The 24,460-nt window shown below is 40.0% G+C and overlaps 2 protein-coding genes across 3 annotated transcripts in view; both read left to right on the top strand.

Moving 5' to 3' along the window:
• The window catches only part of LOC127439298 (C2 calcium-dependent domain-containing protein 4C-like), a 416,605-nt gene that overhangs the window by 110,332 nt on the left and 281,813 nt on the right, over positions 1–24,460 (top strand). The gene's annotated exons all lie outside the window — the stretch shown is intronic.
• LOC127439306 (guanine nucleotide-binding protein G(q) subunit alpha-like) overlaps positions 432–24,460 on the top strand; it is a 49,300-nt gene continuing 25,271 nt past the window's right edge. For both annotated transcript variants that reach the window (XM_051695564.1, XM_051695563.1), the window contains exons 1-2: positions 432–1,502; positions 24,416–24,460. The exon at positions 24,416–24,460 is cut by the window's right edge and continues 140 nt beyond it. In XM_051695564.1, the coding sequence (XP_051551524.1) occupies positions 1,367–1,502; positions 24,416–24,460 (181 nt within the window). In that variant the 5' untranslated portion in view covers positions 432–1,366. The remainder of the gene's footprint in view (positions 1,503–24,415) is intronic.

A 24,460-nucleotide genomic window follows, 5' to 3' on the forward strand; every position in this document is an offset into this window, starting at 1 on the left:
ACACTGACTTAGATGATCTGACAGTAATTTTATTATGTACAGACTTTAAATCGCCTTTATCTATGGCTTTGAGCAAACACGCCCATGTATAGAGAACATGTATATCTGTGTTCACCACTTTAACTGCTTAGTTGACAACTCAGGAAACGATTAGATGTGTTTTATTAAGATATACGGAGGATAAGAGTTCACCAGATATGTTTAACTAGGAATGGGCGTTGTCCATTCAGTCGAATAGCAGGGTTTGTGGCGGGACACGCCCCGTGAGTTCCAGTCTCTCCTACAGCCATTCCTCCACCAACCTTGCCTCATTTTAAGCCCCGCCCCATAACGCGCTTCCTCTCCCGATTGGCTCTCCGGCCTGTTCATCACGCTTCATTTTCCAGCTGTCGCAGCTCCAGGTTTGTGTGAGACTCACACCGGACTGCGAGAGACTGACGGGGGTGACGTGCGATCATCTGGAAATTTTTTCACTCCGTCGATCTTTGTATTCGCCCACAATTGCGTAAATTTTTTTCGTCTGGGTCGAACCTAAAAAATTATAAGCTTTAGATATCCACAAACCGTAGTCGAATACAAAGAAATGAGCGTAAAAAAATCAGCGCGTGGAGTGTAAATAAAGATTCGGCTAGCTAGCGGGTTAGCCTATCCAATTAAGCTAGTTAGTGCGCTCAGCTAATTAACTCTTCGTGATTTGCATCCTCAAATTCAAATGTTTGTACGATAGTCGGTGTTTTTTAAAAGCTCAGATGGCTGTGTTCTGCCACCTGTCGCCGTGTGTTAGCTAGGGATCCGGGCAGCTAATGGACAGCGTTGCGGTAAATCAGGGCACTGGGGCGGTTAGCTTAGCGAGACAGCTGAGGACAGCACGGATGTCGTGGCAGGCTTGTTTGTCCCTCCGGGACTCTGGTTGGTAGTCATCTTAGATTATAAAAACAGGGCTTGGGTAGGTCTATTAGTAGGGGAGATCTTTAGTTTTGAGTGGGGCATTGTTTCACAACCGGCCTCAGATCTCAGCCAGTCTTTGGCCTGTTTTGACAGACAGATCTATTTGGGTTTTTGTTGGGCACTTTTCTGTTTTGCTTCATCGATTTGAGTGTACCACAAGACATTCTAGTTTCCCCTCCTCCAGCACTTTCGTTTCAGTGCAGAAAGAGCCAAAGCCCTTGCTTCACATCTAGGCCCAATCATCGGCTTTTCATGCGTTAAAAAGGCCTTGATTGCATGCCGCATTTTTAAATAACATTACCCCCTAATCACCAGTGCATCCATCCCGGTCCTGTTCGTCTTTCGACACGCTTGCAAAAGGGAAGCGGAGAGTGGATCTGTGTCAAGATCAGGGTTGGGATCTCTAAACGCTGCGGTGATGACTCTGGAGTCCATGATGGCCTGTTGCATGAGTGAAGAGGCGAAGGAGTCCAAAAGAATCAACGCGGAGATCGACAAACAGCTCCGGAGAGACAAACGAGATGCGAGACGAGAGCTTAAACTCCTATTACTGGGTATGTACTTGAATTGACAGCTGTGCACGTGAATGGAAGGGAGTCATGTCAAGTAGATGCATTGAAATTGGAGAGAAATGTATGCTTGTGTCTAGTGTATAATGCATGATGCTGTTATTGGAATGTTGGTTCAGCTCGTAGTTTAAGTAAAAAAAGAGGATAACATGTTTTATGCCACTGTGATTTCACTTTTTAAGTCATGTAATGACACATTCAGGAATTGTAAGATATAAAATTCCAGCATACCCTTGTGAATTTATATCATAACGTGGAACCAATCCTGATAAGAATCCTCTTGTAAAAATCAAATAAATTCCTATTTTATCAAATGTGATGCCTTTTATTTTTCAGAGTTTCATCTCGGCCAATAGGATCTTGTTTGATTCCAATGTGTTTGCTTGGAAAAATTATGATAGAGAAATACCATCTTTATTCCTTTTTAGGATTTTTGTTTTGGCAGAGGTATGTAAATGTCCAGAACAACTGTAATGGTATTTTGGTTCAAGAAATGTCTAGATGTTCATTTGGGACAGGAATCAACATTAGTAACTGTTTTAAAGAACGTCTTTTGGGTTGCATGAATTTGTCAAAGTTTAAATTCATCTGATGATCGGTTCATTTTTAAAAAAAATTTTTCGTTAGCTTTGGCTTCACAGCCGTCAGATCCTTTTGACCACATGCTTTGCAAAAGCAAGATAATTGGCAATTGAAGCAAAAGGGATTGAATCTGAACATTTCAGTACAGTAGAGTGTTTCTGGAGAGGTCCTTGCATTGTTTTCAGCATTTTAACGAAGCGATGCAGCAGTAACTATGAAAATAATTAGATCAGAGGCTTAATTTGAAACTCGGGTTGCAAAATCTGTTTAGGACCATGTTTGCATCCCAGTTTTGAGTTTTTGACTGGTGAAGGCAAAGACCCTCTGGATTGAAGGGGCAAAAGGGGGGTTTATCTTGATTTGTTTTGTCTTAACCAATCCTTGGCACTTGGACAAGGGAAAGCGGGAATACGGCGCACCAGCGTGTCAGATGAGCTTTGGAAAATGAAACCTATTCTGGCCAGGTTGTGGTTTCACATGCTGATCATGTTCCCAAAAATGGCAAAAACTATTATTCTGGCTGCCTTGCACAAGTACGCAGGTTGCAGTTGCATGCAAACAAGAAGAGAGGGGTCCTCAAATTGCGTAGATGAACAGACATTATCACAGGGCCTTGTGTAGTGTTTGCTGACCCATTAATGCTCTACATAGAACTTGTTTCCTCAGAAAGCTCAGGCCCTGCCACATGCAACACAAGCAGCCTTTGTGCTGAGACTCGTAGAGGAAAGACCACAATAAGATACGCCTCGGTGGAGGGAAAGGGCCTTGCATGACCAACGTGTCCCTTCAACCTTCTGTGTCTGGCTTGGTAGACTCTCGACCGATTGGTCTGAAAGCTGAGAGGAAGTTGTTATGGACCACTCCTCGTCTACACCTGCAGCTTTTTAAAGCCAAATTCTCAAAGACCTGGGATTCCAGGGGAGTACAGCTATGATGTACAAATACTCTACAAATGTAATATTTAATTTGTCACATTACAGTAATGAGTATCATAATGACCCATTTTTTTTCGCATTACGTAACTCATGAAAATGATGCCACCTTGGATAATGTCTTAATGTCCCTAAAACAATAGGCTTTATTTCCTGTATTCAATATGTAATTGCTTCTTTGAAATGGGACATTTTCTTGACAGCTTTCAGCATTGTTAAAGGGATAGTTCACCAAAAATGAGAATTCTGTCATTATGTACTCGCATGCCCTCGTGTTATTCCAAACCCTTGTGACTTTCTTTTTTGGCACCATGTTAGCCAAAATGACCATTTACTTTCATTGCATTTTGTTTTACTGTGCAGTGAAAGTGAAAGGTTACTGAGGCTAGCATTCTGTCTAATCTTATTTTGTGTTCTATGGAAGAGCGAGGTTTGGAACAACATGCAGGCAAGGAAATGTTGGCAGATTTTTCACTTGTGGGTAAGCTTTTAATATGCAGATATTCTTGTTAGGGTGCATGTAAATCCAGGCCTCCTTAGGTTATGATTTCTCCAATTTTTCCTTGTGTTCTGCAGAAGTTTCTTAAACAACTTAAACTTCCCTTGATGTTCTTCCAAGAAAAATGAACCTTTCTGATGTCAGGTTAAACTGGATTCTCAAACTGTGACTAAATAGGCATGATATGACTTATTCTAACCCTTTGCTCTTAGTTTGATAAAGAATGTTACCTAAACCATGACTACCTTTCCTAACATAATGGGCTACCCGTAGTTTCCTTTCACAGCAATTGGTTGAGTTTGCTGCTTGTGATACTTAAGTTTATTTGAACTGATTCTTTTCCATCCACATCTTATCACTGTTCAAACAAAAATATTTATGTTAAAGCAATATTCAAGGTTCAATAGAAGTTAAGTTCAATCAACAGCATTTGTGGCCTAAAAGCAAGCAAATATCTGGTTTACAGTGAGACTCTTACAATGGAAATGAATGTGGTCAGTCCATAAACATTAAAATACTTGCGATTTTCAGGTGTGTAGCCACAAGACATAAACAATATGTGTGTTAACAATTTTAGTGTGGTAAAATCGCTTACTAACCTCTCCTGTGTAAAGTTATTTCCAAAAGACAAAACAGTCTAGTTCCGGAAGTAAAAATCCCATTCATTTGTCCTATAGATGAATTGATTTTCAACGATAACTTGTAAACCTTTAGAGGCAGACCTCCTGCAAACTACGAGGTTGTTCATTGATGGTATATTCAATTGAAGCCATCCGTCTGCGTTATTTCAGCTTCATTGTTTAAAAATCGTGTTTGATAGTGGAATTGATGGTAAACAACTACATTACCCATGGTCCTGCAGAGAAAGCTTCACCAATCAGAGAACCACGGCCAATAAACCCAGCGAAATCAGCCCGGAAGCAGTCACCCACTCCCATGATGCACTGTGATTGACACAAACGAGTCGGTCTCCCTTCACCCTTAAACTGCTTTATATATTTGTACATATCAGAATATTTTGTAATAAACTTACAATTGTTTATATACTTAACCTAAAATCAATAGTTCTATATATTCCCATCTTTTTAACTTTTTATTCAATGACATCATTCGCAATGCTTCGTGGGATTGTAGTTTGTACCCTCATGAAAGACAGTTAGTACACAGCCTTGTACTTTTGTCTGGTTTTCAAATACTTTTTTTGCCTCAAAGTTATTGATGTTGTGATTTACCTCGGAGCTGGTTGGTTTGCTTCATGGCTTGAAACTCTTAGATTTTAAGGAAAGTCGATGGAAGAAATTAATAGGGAAAATACTTCGTAACACAGACGGTTGAATAAGTGGGCGGGCACTGTTGCGCTCTATTTCACAACTTGTTTGCCATGATGACATAATTCTGTAAACCTTAAAATCCTAAACAACTTCACAGCTCAAATACGTTTTAACTAGAATTAATGCTAGTGTTTTTATAAAATTATATTCTTAATCTTTGCCCCCCCTTTTTTTGTTTTTATTTTATTTTTTTAAAAACCCTCCAGAAATTAGCCCTATTCTCTTCCACTGTAAGTGCCTCGCTGTAACCTTGATTTTTGCCCCCCCCCCCCCCCCCCCCCCTTTTTTTTTGTTGTGGCAATCAATGTTATGCTGCACAAATGCTGTCGATTGAGCTTAACTTGTGCTGAATCCGGGATAGTCCTTTTTAAGCTGATTATGTAAAGCATATAACATTTCAAGCATCTCCTCTTTGAGAGATCAGTAACATGATGTTTTTAAATGGCTGTAACAAGCTTACTGCATTGCCAGCATTATTTCCTACATTTTAGTTTGCGTTAGTTTCATTTAGCGCTGAATTGGCATGTGTACTAATAGCAACAAGCAACTACTTAGCTAGTTGATGCATGTCTATAACCTGTCGATTGTCTGTTTGATTAGTTGGATTAAAAAGCCTAATTTAATTTCCTGCACTCCATGAAAAAAATGTAGTATTTTTCCACATATTGCAATATTGTTCAGATTGAAGTAAATAAAGTAAATGTGTGCTATACATGCACAAAACATTTACTGGCCAATGACAAATGTTTTTTTTTTTTTTTTTTGGTCACCTATCGCTAAACGCAGGTGATTTACTCTCAATATAGAGCGTTGGAACAACAGGAGTGAATTATGACAATTAAAATGTTTGGGTGAAATAACCCTTGAAGTTACAGTATGAGCTCAATCAACTAATTGACATTCATTTTTTATATATATAAAATCTCAGTTTTCATTGATTTTGTTGTTGAAGATTGAGCACATGTAAGCTTGTTTTGTTCTTTGGTTGAGGAACTTAAAATACAAAGCGATTGATGTAGAGAAGAGCCTGTGTGTGTGTTGGCGTTGGCGTTCTCTGCTGGAGGGACATGAGCCGAGGGCAACCACTCTTCATTTTCAGCCCACACTTATGCTGCACACATGAATGCATGCTGTTGCTGTGTCACATGATCCGGATGCAGAGATCCAGCGATGGGATGAAGGAAAAAGATCCGATCCGTCACTCATTTGAAAACCTTATTCACATGAAAATGTGCTACTAAGCAACTTTATGGCACGGGCATGTCTGAATGACAACCCGGACTTCCAGGTTTCTTGTTATGCCACACAGACAGCTCTAGCCAATATTTACCTAGCTGAGTCGAGTATAGAGTCTATAACACCTGAGTGTTGCGGAGGAGCTCGATGGCTCACAAAGATTGTACAGAATGTTTGTTTTTTTGGACACGCCTAGCACAAAGCTGACACTATTCTCATGCAACCAACATGTGGCCTATATTTCATTTCGCTTTTACACTAATACAGTGTATTCAGATCCCTATTTTTTTCCACATTTTGGTATGTTGAATTTTCACATCAATCTACACTCCATACGCCATAATGACAAAGCAAAATCAAGATTTTTGATAACTTAAAATGAAATATCACATTGACAAGTATTCAGACCCTTATCTCAGTACATAGTTGAAGCACCTTTGGCCGTGATTATAGCCTTAAGTCTTTTTGGATATGATGCGACAAGCTTTGCACACCTGGATTTTGGGATATTCTGCCATTTCTTCCCTGCAGATCCTCTCAAGCTGTCAGGTTGGATGAGGACCCTCGGTGGACAGCCATTTTCAGGTCTCTCCAGAGATGTTTGATTGGGCTCAAGTCCGGGCTCTGGCTGGTCCACTCAAGGACATTCACAGAGTTGTCCCTAAGCCACTCTTGCATTGTCTTGGTTGTGTGCTTCAGGTCATTGTCCTGTTGGAAGGTGAACCTTCGGCCCAGTCTGAGGTCCTGAGCGCTCTGGACAAGGTTTTCATTAAGGATATCTCAGTATTTTGCTGCGTTCAGCTTTCCTTCAACCCTGACCAGTCTCTGCCACTGAAAAACACCCCCACAGCATGATGCTACCCCCACCATGCTTCACCGTTGGGATGATATTGTACAGGTGATGAGCGGTGCCTGGTTTCCAACAGACATGATGCTTGGAATTTAGCCTAACAGTTCAATCTTCGTTTCATCAGACTAGGAATGAGGGATATGGCAAAAATAAAAAATTCTTGATTTTTATCAAAGTTATGGACTATTCATGATGTACTCCATGATTCAAATCGTATGTTCTTTATCAGATTGCAAGACAACCTGGTTGGAGAAATCCAGGTTCTTTTCATTAAAGGAAATAAAGGTGTGCAAGAAAAATTTACAAATGCACCACAAATACTGCGTTTGCAATATGTTTTTGTAAAATCTTGATTTATAAAAACAAAAATGTAGCAAATTCCAAGTGGGCTTTCATGTGTCTTGCACTGAGGAGAGGCTACCATCTGGCCACTCTGCCATAAAGCCCAGATCGGTGGAGTGTTGCAGTGATGGTTGTCCTTCTGAAAGTTTCTCCCATCTCCCCACATGATATCTGGAGCTCAACCAGAGTGACCATTGGGTACTTGGTCACAACTGATTGCTCGGTATGGCCAGGTGGCCAGCTCTAGGAAGAGTCCTAGTTGTTCTAAACCTCCATTTAAGAATTATGGAGGCCACTGTGCTCTTGGGAACCTTCAATGCAGCTGAATTTGTTTTGTAGCCTTCCCCAGGTCTGTGCCTCAACACAGTCCTGTCTCTGAGCGCTGCAGGCAGTTCCTTTTGACCTCATGGCTTGGTTTTTACTCTGATATGCATTTTCAGCTGTGTGACCGTATATACTGTAGACAGGTGTGTGTGCCTTTCCAAATCATGTCCAATCAATTGAATTTGCCACAGCTGGACTCCAGTCAAAGTGTAGAAACATCTCCAAGATGATCCAGAGAATGGGATGCACCTGAGCTAAATTTCAAGTGTCATAGCAAAGGGTCTGAATCCTTATGTCAATGTTATATTTCAGTTTTTTCTTTTTAATACATTTGCAAAGTTTGTCATTATGGGGTATGAAGTGTAGATTGATGTGAAAAAAATAAAGCATTTTAGCATAAGGCTGCAAAAAATTAAGAGGTCTGAATACTTTCTGAATGCACTGTCTCCAAAGTCCATGATTCTTGTGTGCTGTTATTACCCATTTTGTTGCATTACTATTACTTTTGCTCATACTTGAGAGCTAGTGATATATACAAATCCCTAACCTTGAGTTTTAAGCTTGAAACAAACTCTACAGAAGTGTGTGACTGCAGATGCTTTTAGCTACGCAAACTCTTGTTTTGGTATTTCACTCAAAAATGTCAGACCGCAATGTTTAACAACTCAAGCGTTATGTTTTCTCAACGTTTTTCCACAAACATAAATGATAACAGGAATTACAACTCTACTGCACATGTCTGGTCTTAAAGCATTTCTGCGAGTGGCTTTTTTTTTTTTTTTTAACCCAAAATTGTCAAAGCAAAATGACTTGCATAATGTTGTCAAAAGTACCGGTACTGTGGTACCACATCGGTACTAAAATACGATGTAACGATACCAGCGTTTCTGCAGTACCGTCTAACTGACACACAACTGCTTTCAAATGCTCACATGCTTATTTGAACAGAAAATTTTAAAATGTATCAATGTGATTGCCATTCGCAGTTTAATAATCTTAATCTGAATGAGCTACCTGCTTAAAATGTGTGAAGCAGATTGCTCACACACTGGAAACTCCACAGATACTGAGAATCATTTGTGTTGTATGAGATGACAGAGCAGAGCACTAAGCCACTGTGAAGCGCATCTTGCATCAATTCGATTAATTCAAATTTAAGTTTTTGACACTATTTAAATCGTGGAATCGAGGTTTTGCATAATATTAGCAGATGCTGTAGTTAGCACACTGTCAATCCACCAATAGACCTTTTTCACACTCCGGGTTTTGGAATGTGGAATTAAACGTTTGTCAAACCCTCAATCTGATAAGCTGAATGTGTGGAAATATGCGCAGCTGCTTGCTCTAATGTAACATAGTTTAACAACATGGAGACCAATATAAAAGCCGGTAATATTTCCAGTATGATTGTACAGTGTGATTGCATGATGGACAGTCTACCTACAAGCTTAATCAAACAGAAAATATGTTCTGGGGGCCTGGGTAGCTCCGCAATTAAAGACGCAGACTAACACCTGGAGTCGCAAGTTCGAATCCAGGGCATGCTGAGTGATTCCAGTCAGGCTTCCTAAGCAACCAACTGGCCCGGTTGTTAGGGTGGGTAGTGTCACATTGGGTTAACCTCCTCGTGATCACTATAATGTGGTTCTCGCTCTCAGTGGGGCATGAGGTGAGTTGTGCGTATATGCCGCGGAGAATAACGCGAAGCCTCCACACATGCTACATCTCCTCGGTAATGCACTCAAGCCATGTGATAAGATGCGCTGATTGACGGTCTCAGATGTGGAGGCAACTGAGATTCGTCCTCTGCCAGCTGGATTGAGGCGAGTCGCTATGCCACCACGAGGACTTTGAGCGCGTTGGGAATTGGGCATTCCAAATTGTGGAGAAAATCCAAAAAATAAATAACTATGTTCTGTATAAGTCATGAAGCACTAAGCTACATTTTCTGATGTCAACACAAATGTATGTGTTTATAATGGTGTTAGAACATGGCAGTTTTGGGTGCTTCATATAAAATCATATAATGGAAAGACTATAAATGGGAGAATCATCCACATCTCCTTTTACCATGTTGATTCAGATAGATCGCTAATTATTGCTTTGTTTTCTGACGTTTTTCAAATGTACTGCATTTATAGCCAACATTTTAGGCATTTTGACAAACAGCGATTATCATTTCATTTTACCGCTCTGCTCAGCGTGTACCGCTAGATGGTGCCACGTGCTCGCAGCACTGACTGATGTCATTATTATAAACTGAGCTTTTCGCTTCGTGTCTTCAACTACACTGAAATTACAACTGTATAGTAAAATGTAATATTCACTTTCTTTTGTAGTTATAATTATTTTAAGTAATAATGATACAGGGCTCCAGACTGCGACTAAAAGGTCACATTTTGTGACCATTTTTCCTGACAGTGCGATTAAACTTTGCAAGAGGTTGCACTGGTGCAAAGTTGGCCGACTCTTATGCGCTCTTTTTGCGTTTGAGAAGTATAAAACTACAAACGTTCTGAAAGCAAAACGAAATGGCTCTACCCGGATCAGTCACCGCGGCTCAATGGACAGATCAGTGCAGAGCACGTATGTTTACATGTGGACTGGTCTTGAGCTTTCCCTGCGCAGATCATCATAAACAGTGCTGCAAGAAGCGTGGGCTGGGCTGCAAATTTGGCATTGATTATTTGTTTAAAACCTCTATGAAAACACCTAATGTGTCGGTGATTAAACTAGTTTAAAAAAAGGCTTTGTTTGTCTTCAGATGACTGTACTGTATTTTAATTCAGTAAGATCCTGATGAAAGGAAACCATGAAAAGAATACCACAGAATACTCGTTCCTGCTGTCAGATTATTTTAATTTAGCCCACCATAAAAAAGGTTAATGTTTTACAGATTACTTTTGTTATATCAGTAAATTAAATTTCAAAATCATGCTTTACTATGAAGCGGGCATTTCAGTGGGACAAAATGTGAATTTTTTTTTTTTTTTAATGGGAAGTTTACTTTTGTCCATTTAATTTTCATTTTAAAAATGCATTAATTTACTGAGGTTTATTACCGCCACAAAAATGCAACACACATCAAGCATGTTTAATCGGATCAATGTTGCCAATGCAACACATTTTTAAATGATTTAATTGTATAAATCATTTCGAATTAACTGTACCAACTAGACAGATGTCAGATTTTTTTCATATTACTCGTCCCACTTGCGGGCTCACCTGTTAAATCACACTAAAAATGTGGACAAAACGGTTCATTAAAAACTCTGCACCTCATTCAAGCAAAGCAATCTGTTCTCTGTGGTAGTGGTGTTTATGAAACGCCAGATTAACATTTACAACCATGTTGCGATAAGGTTTCCATATTTGCATGCAAGTTTAAAACCATGCAAATAACCCGTTAATACCCACCTCATGATTTCCATGTTCAAACCAGAGAGTAGTTTCTGAGACTGCAGAAATTGTTTGTGTTGGTTCAACAGTGCTCGAGTATTAATCTAATCTTGTGAAATAGGTTGGACCAGCAAAGTGAAAGTAGCTGTTTTTCTTTAAGAAAAACACAGGATTGTATTTTGTTGTTCAGGTGTGTAGGTGCAACTCTATGCCTTTTAAGTGGGGACTCCCAATGGTAAATACACCACAAAAAACAAACACCCACATAGGATGCATTTCAGAATCTGGGTTCAGTGTGAGATTAAAATCTTACATCTGCTGATACGGTGGAAGATTTGTTCCAGTTACCCAGTATGTGTTTGGCAAGCACTCGCTTATGCTTTTTCCCGATATGGGTGTATAAGCTTATGTGAGCTGATTTTCCGTGGGTATCCGCAATCTTATATTAAATGGAGAAACTGGTAATGTAGATCTGGAACTTTTGGTTGAATCAGCTTAAAATATGGAGAGTAATCAGTTGGCTGTGTAAGTTACAGATTTAGTTGTATCTAACCATCTTAGCTGCTTTTATCTTGTTAGCCAGATTATTTCTTAAATGGATGATGCTGAAGCTGATATCTAGCAGTGTATAGCCATTTGTTAGTTTGGAGGATGGTTGAATTTAAAGTGCAATGTGAAATCAAAATTGACCCAATTTACTTTTTTTTTTTTTTTTTTTTTTTTTTTTTTTTTTTTTCTCCCCAATTTGGAATGCCCGATTCCCACTACTTAGTAGGTCCTTGTGGTGGCGTGGTTACTCGCCTCAATCGGGGTGGCGGAGGACAAGTCCCAGTTACCACCTCTTCTGAGAAAGTAAATCCCCACATCTTATCACGTGGCTCGCTGTGCATGACACCACGGAGACTCGCATGTGGAGGCTCATGCTACTCTCCACGATCGACACACAACTTACCATGTGCCCCATTGAGAGCGAGAACCACTAATCGCGACCAGGAGGATGTTACCCCATGTGACTCTACCCTCCCTAGCATCCGGGCCAATTTGGTTGCTTAGGAGACCTGGCTGGAGTCACTCAGTACACCCTGGATTCGAACTCGCAACTCCAGGGGTGGTAGTCAGCGTCAACTCTCTGAGCTACTCAGGCCCACCCCCCCCAATTTACTTTTATTAATGCATGTTCCTGGTCTTGTTCTATCTTCCATTCTTTTGAACCTACAGTGCTGAACATACAACGTGAACAGTGTAGTGCAATTCCCAAACGAATGACTCGAGTTGGTGAATCCAATAAGAATTGCGTTTCTTATTTCCACATTCTTTCTTAACTAAAAGAATCGTTAAGGGACTGGACTATTAAAAGGAAGCAGAACTGGAATCATTAAATTCCTTATGATTCCCGTCCCTTTTTTTTTAAATTGTCAGTGTGGATGATACAGGGAGAGTCATTAATTTCTGGAGTCCAGTTCACACTCCTTTTCCTGTTCTGCCTTCATATTTCACAAAACAAAATGTGCATTGCACTGATACATCAGCAGCATATGCTTGCTGCATCTAGGAAAAAGTAGAAATTATCTCCATTTCTATTTGATAATTATTGCATGGCATTTTGCATTTCGTTTTCCTGTTGGAGGATTGACACACTTAATGGTGAAAGGAGAGCAGTGCTCGCTAATGTATGGCCCCTTTTTGAATCATTGCAGTGTGCTAAATGCTGTAAAAATGTTGCCATGGCAACCGTCTTTGCTGCACTGTGAGCTCACAGACATGAATGTAGGATAGCTCTCACTGCCGTCGAACGCTGCATCCTTCCACAATGAAGAGACACAGGAAATGGAATTTGAGCCATAGTTGGCCCTGACCTCCCTGCTGTTTTGAACTTTTGTCTTCAAACAAGAGCTCACTGCATGTATGTGCCCATGGAGGCTTTAGAAATGAACGCGGAATCAAAATTGACTTAATTTACTCATCAGTGCACATTATTCCAAAAGAAACGTTTCTCATAATTTTTCATCAAAATGTAATGTCTTTCTCAGCATCTGAAACTTTTAAGCTGTCATAACTAATACTGCACAGTAGGGCTGAAACGGTTAGCTGACGTTATCGATAACGTAGACAAAACATTGTTGACAGAAATGTTTGTTGTCATAGTCTTTTGATCTCATTTAATGTAACATGAAATCACATTTAGACTCTGATGCGCGAGAGCAGCACTGCAGTTCGAGCCTGACTGAGGGGAGGAAGAATTACACAGCTCACTGTTCAGATGCTCTTTCAACTTTCCAAACAGCTTCAGGTGATGTAGATCGCAAAGTATGAGGGAATTATAATGCAAAAATACAAGATAAATACAGAAGCACTCTCGCTGTGGAGCAAAACTTGCGTGTCGAGTGTCTTTAAAGGAAACACCCCGGCGTTACATCTTAAATGCAGTTATATTTAATGTGTTATAGCTTATTAAAGTTCAAATAATACGAAAGCAGGTCATGTAAATAACTGCAAACTCCAAAACTGGCATTTCTTTGTGCGGTCAGTGCCTCTTCTTTGAGTTGCACGAATGTCCCGATCTAATGGGGAGAGATTGAAACTGCACCCGGCTGAGGCACACTGTTGCGTGGACCATCATCCCTCGAGCACGCACTTGCTGCAGCTAGATTATAATGTGATTGCTCGTGACTTATTGAATCGTAATTTATGTCAGTGTGCATTTCTTATCCTGAAGAAAATTGGCAATACGCAGCTTTATTAATGTTTTTTTTTTCTTTTTTCTTTTTTTTGTAAGTTAAAGATGGATTGAAGTGAGAGAGGTAGTCTTCGCCCCATTATACACTGCAACAAAATACATTTTTGATTTGTTTTTGTTTTGTTGCTTGTTTTCCAATATAAATATCTGAAACTCCTTTAAAACAACATTTTCTTTAGCAGCTATACTGCAGAAGAAACTTTTTTTTTATCTGAGAATGTTGAATATAATATTAAAAATACAAATATTTTAAAATATCTAAAAATCCTTTAAAAGAAGATGCATTCACCTGAGAAGCAGCATATAAGATATTTAGACATGCTTTTAGAGAATAGATCTTGAATATAAGTATATTTAGTCTTTACTGCACTTGCAGAAGTATAACCAAGTGAAGAAATACACTTGTATACAAAATACACTTTCAGTTGAAGTCAGAAGTTTACATACACTTAGGTTGAAGTCATTTTAACCACTACACAGATTTAATATTAGCAAACTATAGTTTTGGCAAGTTGTTTAGGACATGTACTTTGTGCATGACATGAGAAATGTTTCCAACAATTGTTTACAGACAGATTGTTTCACTTTTAACTATCACAATTCCAGTGGGTCAGAAGTTTAGCTTGGAAAATTCCAGAAAATTATGTCAAGCCTTTAGACAATTAGCCAATTAGCTTCTGATAGGAGGTGTACTGAATTGTAGGTGTACCTGTGGATGTATTTTAAGGCCTACCTTCAAACTCAATAACTCTTTGCTTGACATCATGGGAAAATCAAAAGAAATCAGCCAAGACCTCAGAAAACAAATTGTGGACCTTCACAAGTCTAGGTCATCCTTGGGAGCAATTTTCAAACGCCTGAAGGTACCACGTTCATCTGTACAAACAATAGTACGCAAGTATAAAAACCATGGGTCCACACAGCCATCATACCGCTCAGGAAGGAGACGCAGTGTCCAAGAGATGAACGTAGTTCATGGGGACAGAGATCTTACTTTTTGGAGAAATGTCCTCTGGTCTGATGAAAACAAAAATTGAACTGTTTGGCCATAATGACCATCGTTATGTTTGGAGGAAAAAGGGTGAGGCTTGCAAGCTGAAGAACCCCATCCCAACCGTGAAGCGTGGGGGTGGCAGCATCATGTTATGGAAATTCTTTGCTGCAGGAGGGACTGGCGCACTTCACAAAATAGATGACATCATGAGGAAGGAAAATTATGTGGATATATTGAAGCAGCAGCTCAAGACATCACCCAGGAAGTTGAAGCTCGGTAGCAGATGAGTCTTCCAAATGGACAATGACACCAAACATACCTCCAAAGTTGTGGCAAAATGGCTTAAGGACAACAAAGTCAAGGTATTGGAGTGGCCATCACAAAGCCCTGACCTCATTCCAATTTTGTGGGCAGAACTGGAAAAAGGGTGTGCGAACAAGGAGGCCTACAAACCTGACTTGGTTAAATCAGTTCTCTCTGGAGGAATGGGCCAAAATTCCAGCAACTTATTGTGTGAAGCTTGTGGAAAGCTACCCAAAATGTTTGACCCAAGTTAAACAATTTAAAGGCAAAGCTACCAAATACTAACAAAGGCCCAAACGAAGGCAGCCACCTCAGTGCAAGCCCCCCACCGTGCAGCAAAAGCACTGTTCCCCCTCTTCCCCTCTGCTGTTTGTCGGGAAAGGAAGATTGTTGTTCAAAATGTTGTTCAATATGTTGTTTCTGTGTCTCGCATTCAATCACACGCAATAAAGAATGCAAAAAAAAAACAAAAAACGTTCAGAGCTAGTTGCACATGCACGAGACAACAGCTTCCCAATGGTGAGCTCTGTCCCGTTAAGCGGACGCGTGGCGAGCCCTTATGGGCATTTCTGACTGGGTGCTAAAAACGATCGATCATGGTTATACGATCCAATTTGCACATCGGCCGCCCCATTTCAACGGTGTTCTGTCTTCCACGGTTCCATCCGAAAATGCGCCAGTGTTACGAAATGAAATACACAATCTTCTTGTAATGCATGCGATAGAGGTTGTGCAAGTCCTCACGTGTGTGTCAGACTGGGTGTTTCAAAAGATCGAGCAAGGTCATACAATTCAGTTTGTACGCTGGCCACCTCGCTTCACTGGCGCTTTGCAGTCTGTGGTCCGACCTCAGGTTGTGCCGGTGTTGCGTGCAGAGATTCACAGTCTCCTCGCAAAAAAAATGCGATAGAGACTGCCCCAGACTGCGACACACACAGCGGGATTTACAGCCGTTATTTCCTCATTCTGGAGAAGGATGGCGGGCTTCAGCCCAGAGACACTTGAATTGCGTGATCGCAATGCGCCCTTTCAAAATGTTAACTCCGAAACAACAGATCTTATTACACAGCTGTACTTGGGACTAGTTTGTGTCAATAGATCTGAAGGACGCGCACTTCAAATACCAATTGCGCCGCGTTACAGGCAGCTTTTTAGATTTGCGTTCGAGGGAACTGTGTATCAATTTAAAAATCATTTGTCTGTCTCTGGCTCCCTGCATGTTCACGAAATGTATCAATGCAGTGCTCACCCCACTGAAAATGAATAGTGTGCGTGTTTTGAATTACCTCAGCGATTGGTTACTACTATCCAATCAGAGGCACTGCTGAGCGAACACGGAGACTTGCTGCTTTGCCATATGGAAAATCTGGTCTAATGTCAACTGGGCGAAAAGCACACTTCCCCAGCCAGTAAATCTCCTATTTAGGAGTTTGTATCGACTCCGTGTGCATGCGTGCGCACCTCACGAACGTGCGCGTACAGACTATTCTTCGGTGTCTGTCTCAGTTCAAACTGTAAAAACATTACCACTGAATTCATTTCAGAGAATGCTTGGTTTTATGGCAGCAGCATCCGCCGTGATACCGTTAGGTCATGGCTCCAGACTGCGATTTGCGACCAAAAATAATTGATTGCGACAATAATCTAAAACTTTAAAATCTAGTCGCCATTGACGACAGTCATGTTGTGTGCGGTCATATGTGGTTTCGTCAGATATCTTGAGTTATTGAATATATTTTTAGCGCGCACACCACCAGTGTGTCTTGCACCGCTTTTCACCATTCTGGCTACTGAGGGAATTCACAGTGGTCATTATCACTGCTGTGTACATCCCGCCACAAGCCGACACAGACCGGGCACTCAAGGAGCTGTATGGGATTATAAGCGAGCAGAAAACCACGCACCCTGAAGCCGTGTTCATTGTGACCGGGGACTTTAATAAAGCCAGTTTCAAATCAGTCGCACCAAAATACCACCAACACATTAGTTTTAACACACGAGGGGACCGGGTTTTGGACCATTGCTACTCTCCCTTCCGGGACGGCTACAAATCCCTCCCCCGCCCACCATTTGGCAAATCAGACCACTCTTCCATTCTGCTTCTGCCTGCTTACAGGCAGAAACTGAAACAGGAAGCACCCACCCTCAGAACGATCCAGTGCTTGTCGGACCAATCAGACTCTATGCTACAAGACTGTTTTGATCACGCGGACTGGGAGATGTTCCGGTCCGCCTCTGATGACGACATCGAGCTTTATGCTGATAGCGTAACGCGTTTCATCAAAGTGCGTAGAGGACATCATTCTGACCACAACAATACGGATCTACCCGAACCAGAAACCTTGGATTAATAGCGACGTTCGCGCGGCACTTGATGCGCGGATCTCCGCTTTTAATTCCTGGAACGCGGAGGAGCATAAACAAGCCAGTTATGCCCTCCAAAAAACAATCAGAACAGCAAAATGTCAGTACAGGAACAAGATTGAAGGACAGTTCAACACCACCAACTCTAGAAGCATGTGGCAGGGAATTAATATAATCACGGACTTTAAAGGGAATAAAAACTCCGGTGTGAACACCGCTGCCTCTCTCCCGGATGAGCTAAATACTTTTTATGCTCGTTTCGAGGGAAATAACACCGGCCTCGTGGAGAGAGCTCTCACGGCTGAAGCTACAGAGGTTAGTTCACTCTCCGTCTCTGTAGCAGATGTAACTCGATCCTTCCGACGGGTGAATATCCGCAAAGCCGCGGGTCCAGACGGCATTCCGGGCCGCGTCATCAGAGCATGCGCGAACCAACTGGCTGGTGTTTTTACAGACATTTTCAACCTTTCCCACTCTTTGTCTGTAGTCCCCACATGCTTCAAAACGCATTTGAACGGAGCACAGCAGACGAGCCAGAATTGGCTCAGTCAGTTATGAACACCATTTTACAGGCTAGAGCACAGTCCAAGAGATGCCTTTATGCACTGAAATGGAATGTGTTCACTAATTGGTGCTTTTCACACGGCAAAGATTTGGTGAACTGCCCCAGTGAACCTGAAATTCGTACATTTCTTTAAGAGCGATTGGACGCAGGTTTCACTCCGTCAATGCTCCGTTTACGTAGTGACTCGATCTGCGTATCACGCACATGAAGTCGGAACCTCTATAGGAAAACATTATTTAATCATAATTCCTTGAGGGGGCGGGGCGGCTAAACTCCCCCTTGCCCAGCTACAGTCCCGACTTGGGACCTAACTTTAGTGGGGCCTCCCTTTTTTATAGACTTCACTCGTTTTATTTACTTGAAAGAGTACTTGCTGTACAAAATTAACATTAGTATTATTTGTGGTAACGGAATTGGTATTGAGAGTCGTCAAATTTCACGGCCAACTGCTGAAATTTTGGTGGTGTGACAACACACATTTATATTGTGCATGGGAGATCTTGCTATAATAAAATTATGAAAAAGTAGATCTCATTCCATAGAAGTGTGAGCACCCCTGTTTTCAGCGCTCAAGATTCGCTTAAACTTGCATAATTCCAAACATAATTCAAAACGTTTCCCTGCTACAAATTAATATACTGTATAAATACAAATAATACACCCCATGGCACTGGGAGATGTTAAAATGAGCACTTTATACAGCTATTGTGAATTCAGCTACACAAACTTCATGCAAACTCTAATAGATTTCACCTAATAGATTATCATGTTTAATATAAAACTGCAAAATTTGTCAAAATAACAGTTATTGTTACTGCTGTAAAATAATAATCAGTTTTAGTAAGGGTCATGTATATTTGAAAATCCTTTTTTAGTGGATGTTAAAATATTCAAGAGCGGACCAGTTGCGTGAGTGGTTCTGTGATGGCTTGCGTGAGTCACGCCACACTGACCACACACACAAACCAGGCTTCAGTTGTGCTACACAAATTGTGCATCTCAGATGAGAAGCATGTTTAGCGTGAATAAAGTGGCAAACGCGATGAATATAATTTTTTTGTTGGCTCTAAATTTCACCTTGCTGGCTGCCAAAATATATTGAATGCAGGAAAAACCCTCCACATATTGAAAGACTTGATTTTTTATAGCCAAAAGACTTTAATCATGTTACAGCCCTAAACCGTGATTTGCAACTTTCAAATCAGTTGCAGGTGGTATTAAGGGGAGGGACATTCTCCGTCTCGAGAGCATTTAATTTTGGCAAAAATCTGTTTAGTTCATCAGTGTTTTGGGTCCATTTTTTTTTTCTTTTTTTTTTTTTTTGCAAGAGAATATTTTAATTGTGTATTTCTTGTTAAAAGTGAATTTTGTCAATGCTTAGGAGTACATATAGCATATAGATGGCTTCAAAGATAACTAGGGATGTGCAAAATGACTATTTCAAAATCGACTAGTCGGTGGGTTATGTGTACAGGTAGTCGACTACTCTGTCAATAAAGGCCCATATAATTAGGCTGTAGTAATTTCCACAAGACACCAATCAGATGCATTTCTTAATAATAGGCTATAGATGCCAAGCACATCACCTCAATAGTATAACAGATAGGCTATTCAAAAAATGAGTAAGCTTAATAACTATAAACTTTGTGTAACAAAACTGTTTGCTGCATTGAATTCCACCCCCAAAAAACGCAAACAGTAAATAATAAAAATAGTCTAGATATTTCACAGACAGACAAAAACGGCTTAATCATTCATGCATCTATATATTTGTATTCAGAAACAAAAGCTACATGTTTAGGAAGGTGACGTGAGCGAAGACTGTTGCCTCCTGCCACAGAAAACATTCTCTTTTAGGACCGAGGTGGAAGGGACAGCAATGTGTGAGGGATTAGGATATCGACTCTCATTCATCTTCCACCATTGGAAAGGGTTCTTGTCCAGGTCCGTGCAGTGACCTTTGTCATATATCTCCAGCTCTGTAGGTTGGCTAAGCGTGTCTGAGTAGTATTCCTCACCAAAAAAAAAATAAAAAAATGCAAATGACGGCCATTTTCGCTTTCCCGTTTTCACTTCTACAACACCAGATGAAGAATCTGACTCTTGAGCTCACATCCTTGACATGCTGAGCATTATTGACATTATCTTGTCATAATTAGTTCCCACTTTTGTGAAATTTGTCTATGTAGATCTATTAAGCCCTTTCTTTCATTTAAAGACTTTGAAAGAGCGATACATGCTTTTATCTCCTCACGATTGGACTATTGTAATCCGCTTTATTCTGGACTTAAATTAATCAAGACTGGCCCGTTTACAAATGGTCCAAAATGCCGCTGCTAGGCTTTTGAAGGGCAGACGCAAAAATGAACGCATTACACAGAACAACTCTGCACCAAGCTACCTTTCCAAACTACTACATCCTCATAACCCCTCTAGATCTCTTAGATCAGATGCTCAAAGACTGCTTATTGTCCCTAGGTCTAGACTGAAACTTAGCGGCAATCACTCCTTTGCGGTGGCTGGTCCCAGGCTTTGGAACAATCTACCTGTGCATATAAGGATTGCTCCGACATTACCTTTTGTGTTTTTTTTGCTTTTAATCATGCATAGTACTGGTTGAAGGTTCAGAGTTGTTTGTGTGACGTTTTGGGCACTCAAATTTTACTTTGCCCCAGACTTTGTATTTTGGGCGATGGGGCGGTTATAAATTTGGGGGACAAACATATAAAAAAATTGGGTTTTGACCAGTATTATGATTGGCAGACAAATTATTTTAAGGGGTTGGAAGTCGGATGGAGCGCCATCGTTTCCGGAGTGGTGTGCGGAGATGGGGAGGGTGGCAGCTTTCGAGGAGGTGGCCAGCAGAAGGCTGGGTTTGGGAACTTGTTTGTCAGAAAATGGGGTAATTATTTAGCAGTTTTGGGGGACTCTCAGGGAAGGGATGGGGAGAGAGAAGTCTAGTTTAATTATGTATGTTTATTATATATGTAAAAAAAAAAAATGTTTTGTGTGTGTATTTTATGTGACCACAGAGGTGTTCGCTGGGGGGGGTTAGGTTGGGGTTGGTGATTGGGGAGGGATATTAGTGGGGGTTAAATGTTGATGTGGTGTTTTTTTTTTTTTATTTTATTTATTTTTTATTTTTTTTTTTTAAAATCAATAAAAAAATTACAAAAAAAAAAAAAAATTCACACATAGTATTCTGTTTTTAAGATCCAATTATTGTTTTATCTTCTGTCTGATCATGTGTGTCTTTCATAGTCAGTATTGTACAGCACATTGGTCAATGGCTGTTATATAAATTGTGCTTTATAAATAAATGTGACATTGTCCACGCAGCGCTTGTTTTCCGTGACGTGACTCGCGCTAACAGTTTAGCGCCTGCAGCAAATAATGTGAGATGGCTACCATCGAATTTCTTAAAATGTTTATATACTATACGTATTTATGCTAATTGTAATGGTATTTGTGATTAAAAAAAATTACTTAAACTAAAATAATTCCAGTATTTACATGTTGTCTTAAATATTAAAAAAGTAAAAACCTTAATTTTTTTTTTTTTATTGTTTAAATCTTACTAGTCAACATCACTAATTGGTTGTTGATGACTAGTCGACCAGTCTTGCACATCCCTAAAGCTAACACACATGGACTTGAACCCACAAAACTCATTTGAAATAGGCCCACCATTTGCAAAAACGTTTGTACTTGCATTTGTTATAGTAATGAGACTCAAGTTTTTTTTTTATCTTACGCACATGTTGTTTTTCATCCAAAGACGTTTTTTATTTTTTTATTTTTTTAAAGCACAATTATCTAATATGAACAAATTCTGGTATCAAGGTGCTGCAGTAATCCACAAACCGTTTCAGTAGCAGTTTCTGTGGAGCAACAGTCCTGTTGTAACCTTGCAGGGTGGTGTAGCTATTTGGTAAGCTGAGTGAGCCAGGATAGCAGTGGTTATAAAACCAGGCTGTTTTATGGGCTTCCCCTGACAGCAAACCACTGGCAGTGTAGAGAGACAAACAGGGAGCGGATCGTTAGTAGGGAGACAAGGGCATGACAGTCCAGCTGCTGAAGTTAAAACTATCAGTAAGTCAACTTGAGGGAGAGACTGTAGAAATGGGACAGGAAATAATTTGGGGGAAGTAGGATCCGGACTCGATGCAGACTGGAATTAACTCTGCATATCTGGAGTGTGTGCATGAACCACTAGAATTTTTTTTAATCTTTTTTTAGATGGAAGTCTGGTGATATAATTGAGACTAATTTCAAATATTTGTGTTTGTGTCTCATGAAATGTGATAAAGCCCAGAACACCTTTCATTGAATAGAAACGCAGCTGAAATAACAGTACTGTGGGATATTCCATTACAGTTTTACAAAGACTGCTGATTCTGCTGAAAAACGTGCCATAAGAAATACAATAATGTCTGTGAAGAGGATTAATCAGTGTTAAATTAGTGGTGTTTGTGACGGCAAGCCTCACTATTTGTTCATACCTAGGGTTAGGGTTATTTAACATATACTCCTAGCGACAAGTTTTGCACAGGCAAGCACCATGTTCAGAACATTTTAAAATCTAGTTGTATGTTTAAGATTTAAAAAACTAGGGATGCTTCAGTGAGTAGTTTGAATGTGTTTAGTTACTGAAAAGGGGTTTCTCATGTAGCTATGCAAGAATAACAAGTTCATTGTTTTGAATTTAGCCACCTTTGCTTATTTGAATTAAATAACAGTTGTCAAGGATGTCAATACGTGAATTTAATTTACACCAAGATAAAACCTGCGGAACTGGTTATCATGCCAATCGAAGCACGACTTTCTAAACTGTTGACACGCTATTGTCAAGGACGTGATGAATTTTGAAAACTGGAACAGCGACTCGACTTGTTTTTCCCTCTAGCCTTCCAAGACCTCCCAAGTTCCTGAGAAGTCGTATTGTTGAACTTTGAGGATGGCTTAAATGTTTTTACTCAAAGACCTCATGACCAAGGAAATACAAAAGCTTTGAAAAGTCTACCTCTAGTGATAGAATTTCTATTACAACAAGGGTGACGTGCAGCTCAAGTGAAATTTGTTCTTAAATTACTGCTTTGTACGAAGTTTAGGCATTATTAGTGCTGTTAAATGCAGGGTTTGGTTGAATGGCCTAGATGAGCAGGCACTATAGAGTCTCTTCTTAGTAATTATTACTTCAAACGTCTTGATCAGTCAGATTGTTATCCGATTGGGTATGCGTATTCCATTTACACTTGGTCATCAATTCTCGGCAAAACAGATATCTACTTTTCCTGTGCTACTTGAAAATATAATGTAAGTTCACTTCCATGTTGATAATGCCAGGTAACAAAATTTGGCTGCATTTGATGTGGCTAAGAGTTCTTCGATTCTGGTACAAAAGACAACAGCATTCAATATGTCAAACCAAACGGTAGAGAGTTTTATAGAGGACGACTGGGAGTCCAACATTAGGATGCGATACCACCATATGATTTATTTGCATCAGTTTGTGCAATAGCTTAAAAGAATATTCCAGGTTCAATACAAGTTAAGCTCAATCGACAGCATTTGTGGTGAAATATTAATTACCACAAAATTTATTTCATAAAAAAAAGAAAAATGCATGTTACAGTGATGAACTTACAATGGAAATGAATAAGGGCCAATTTCTGAATGTTAAAATACTCACCTTTTCAAAAGTATAGCCACAAGTCATGAACAACATGCATGTAAACATTATTTTAGTATGATAAAATCATTTACTAACCCCTTCTGTATAAAGTTAGCCAATTTTACAACTTCGTTGCCAAGACGATGTAATGTCAACAAACCCAAAAATGACAATTTAAACCAATTTACAGCTCAAATAATACATGAATTTTAACAGAAAAATGAATGCAAGTGCTTTTATAAGCTTCACATTTCTGCCTTTTAATCCCTCCAAAAATGGGCCCTATTCACTTCCATTGTAAGTGCCTCACTGTAACCTCGATTTTTGTTTTTTTAAAAGGAAGGACGAGTGGAGATTTTTTTTTTTTTTTTTTTTTTTTTTTTTGTGGTAATCTACATTTTGCCACAAATGCTGCCAATTGAGCTTAACTTGCATTGAACCCAAAATATTCCTTTTAATAAAGGGGCACTCATCTCAGGTGGGCCTTGTGTAATTCCTTATGGGAGGAGTGACATTTGAATATGTGGCCTAAAAAAACGGATGCATTTACATTTGGCTGAGTTGCGTCTTCCTCATGCATCATCCTGAGGTGGTTTAAGTGATCAGATTACTTTTGAATGTGTCTTGGAGGGCATTTACCACTTGGGTCACATTGGATAGCTGTCCGATCATGAAAAGACAGTGTGTAAATGCACCCTTTGAGTTCTCATTTACAGTTTCTCTGTACTTGATGTAACCAACAATTTTTGTAAAAATTTCTCTTCAGGCACAGGCGAGAGCGGCAAGAGCACGTTCATCAAACAGATGCGCA

The sequence above is a fragment of the Myxocyprinus asiaticus genome, chromosome 50 (assembly GCF_019703515.2).
Source record: "Myxocyprinus asiaticus isolate MX2 ecotype Aquarium Trade chromosome 50, UBuf_Myxa_2, whole genome shotgun sequence".
NCBI lineage: Eukaryota > Metazoa > Chordata > Actinopteri > Cypriniformes > Catostomidae > Myxocyprinus > Myxocyprinus asiaticus.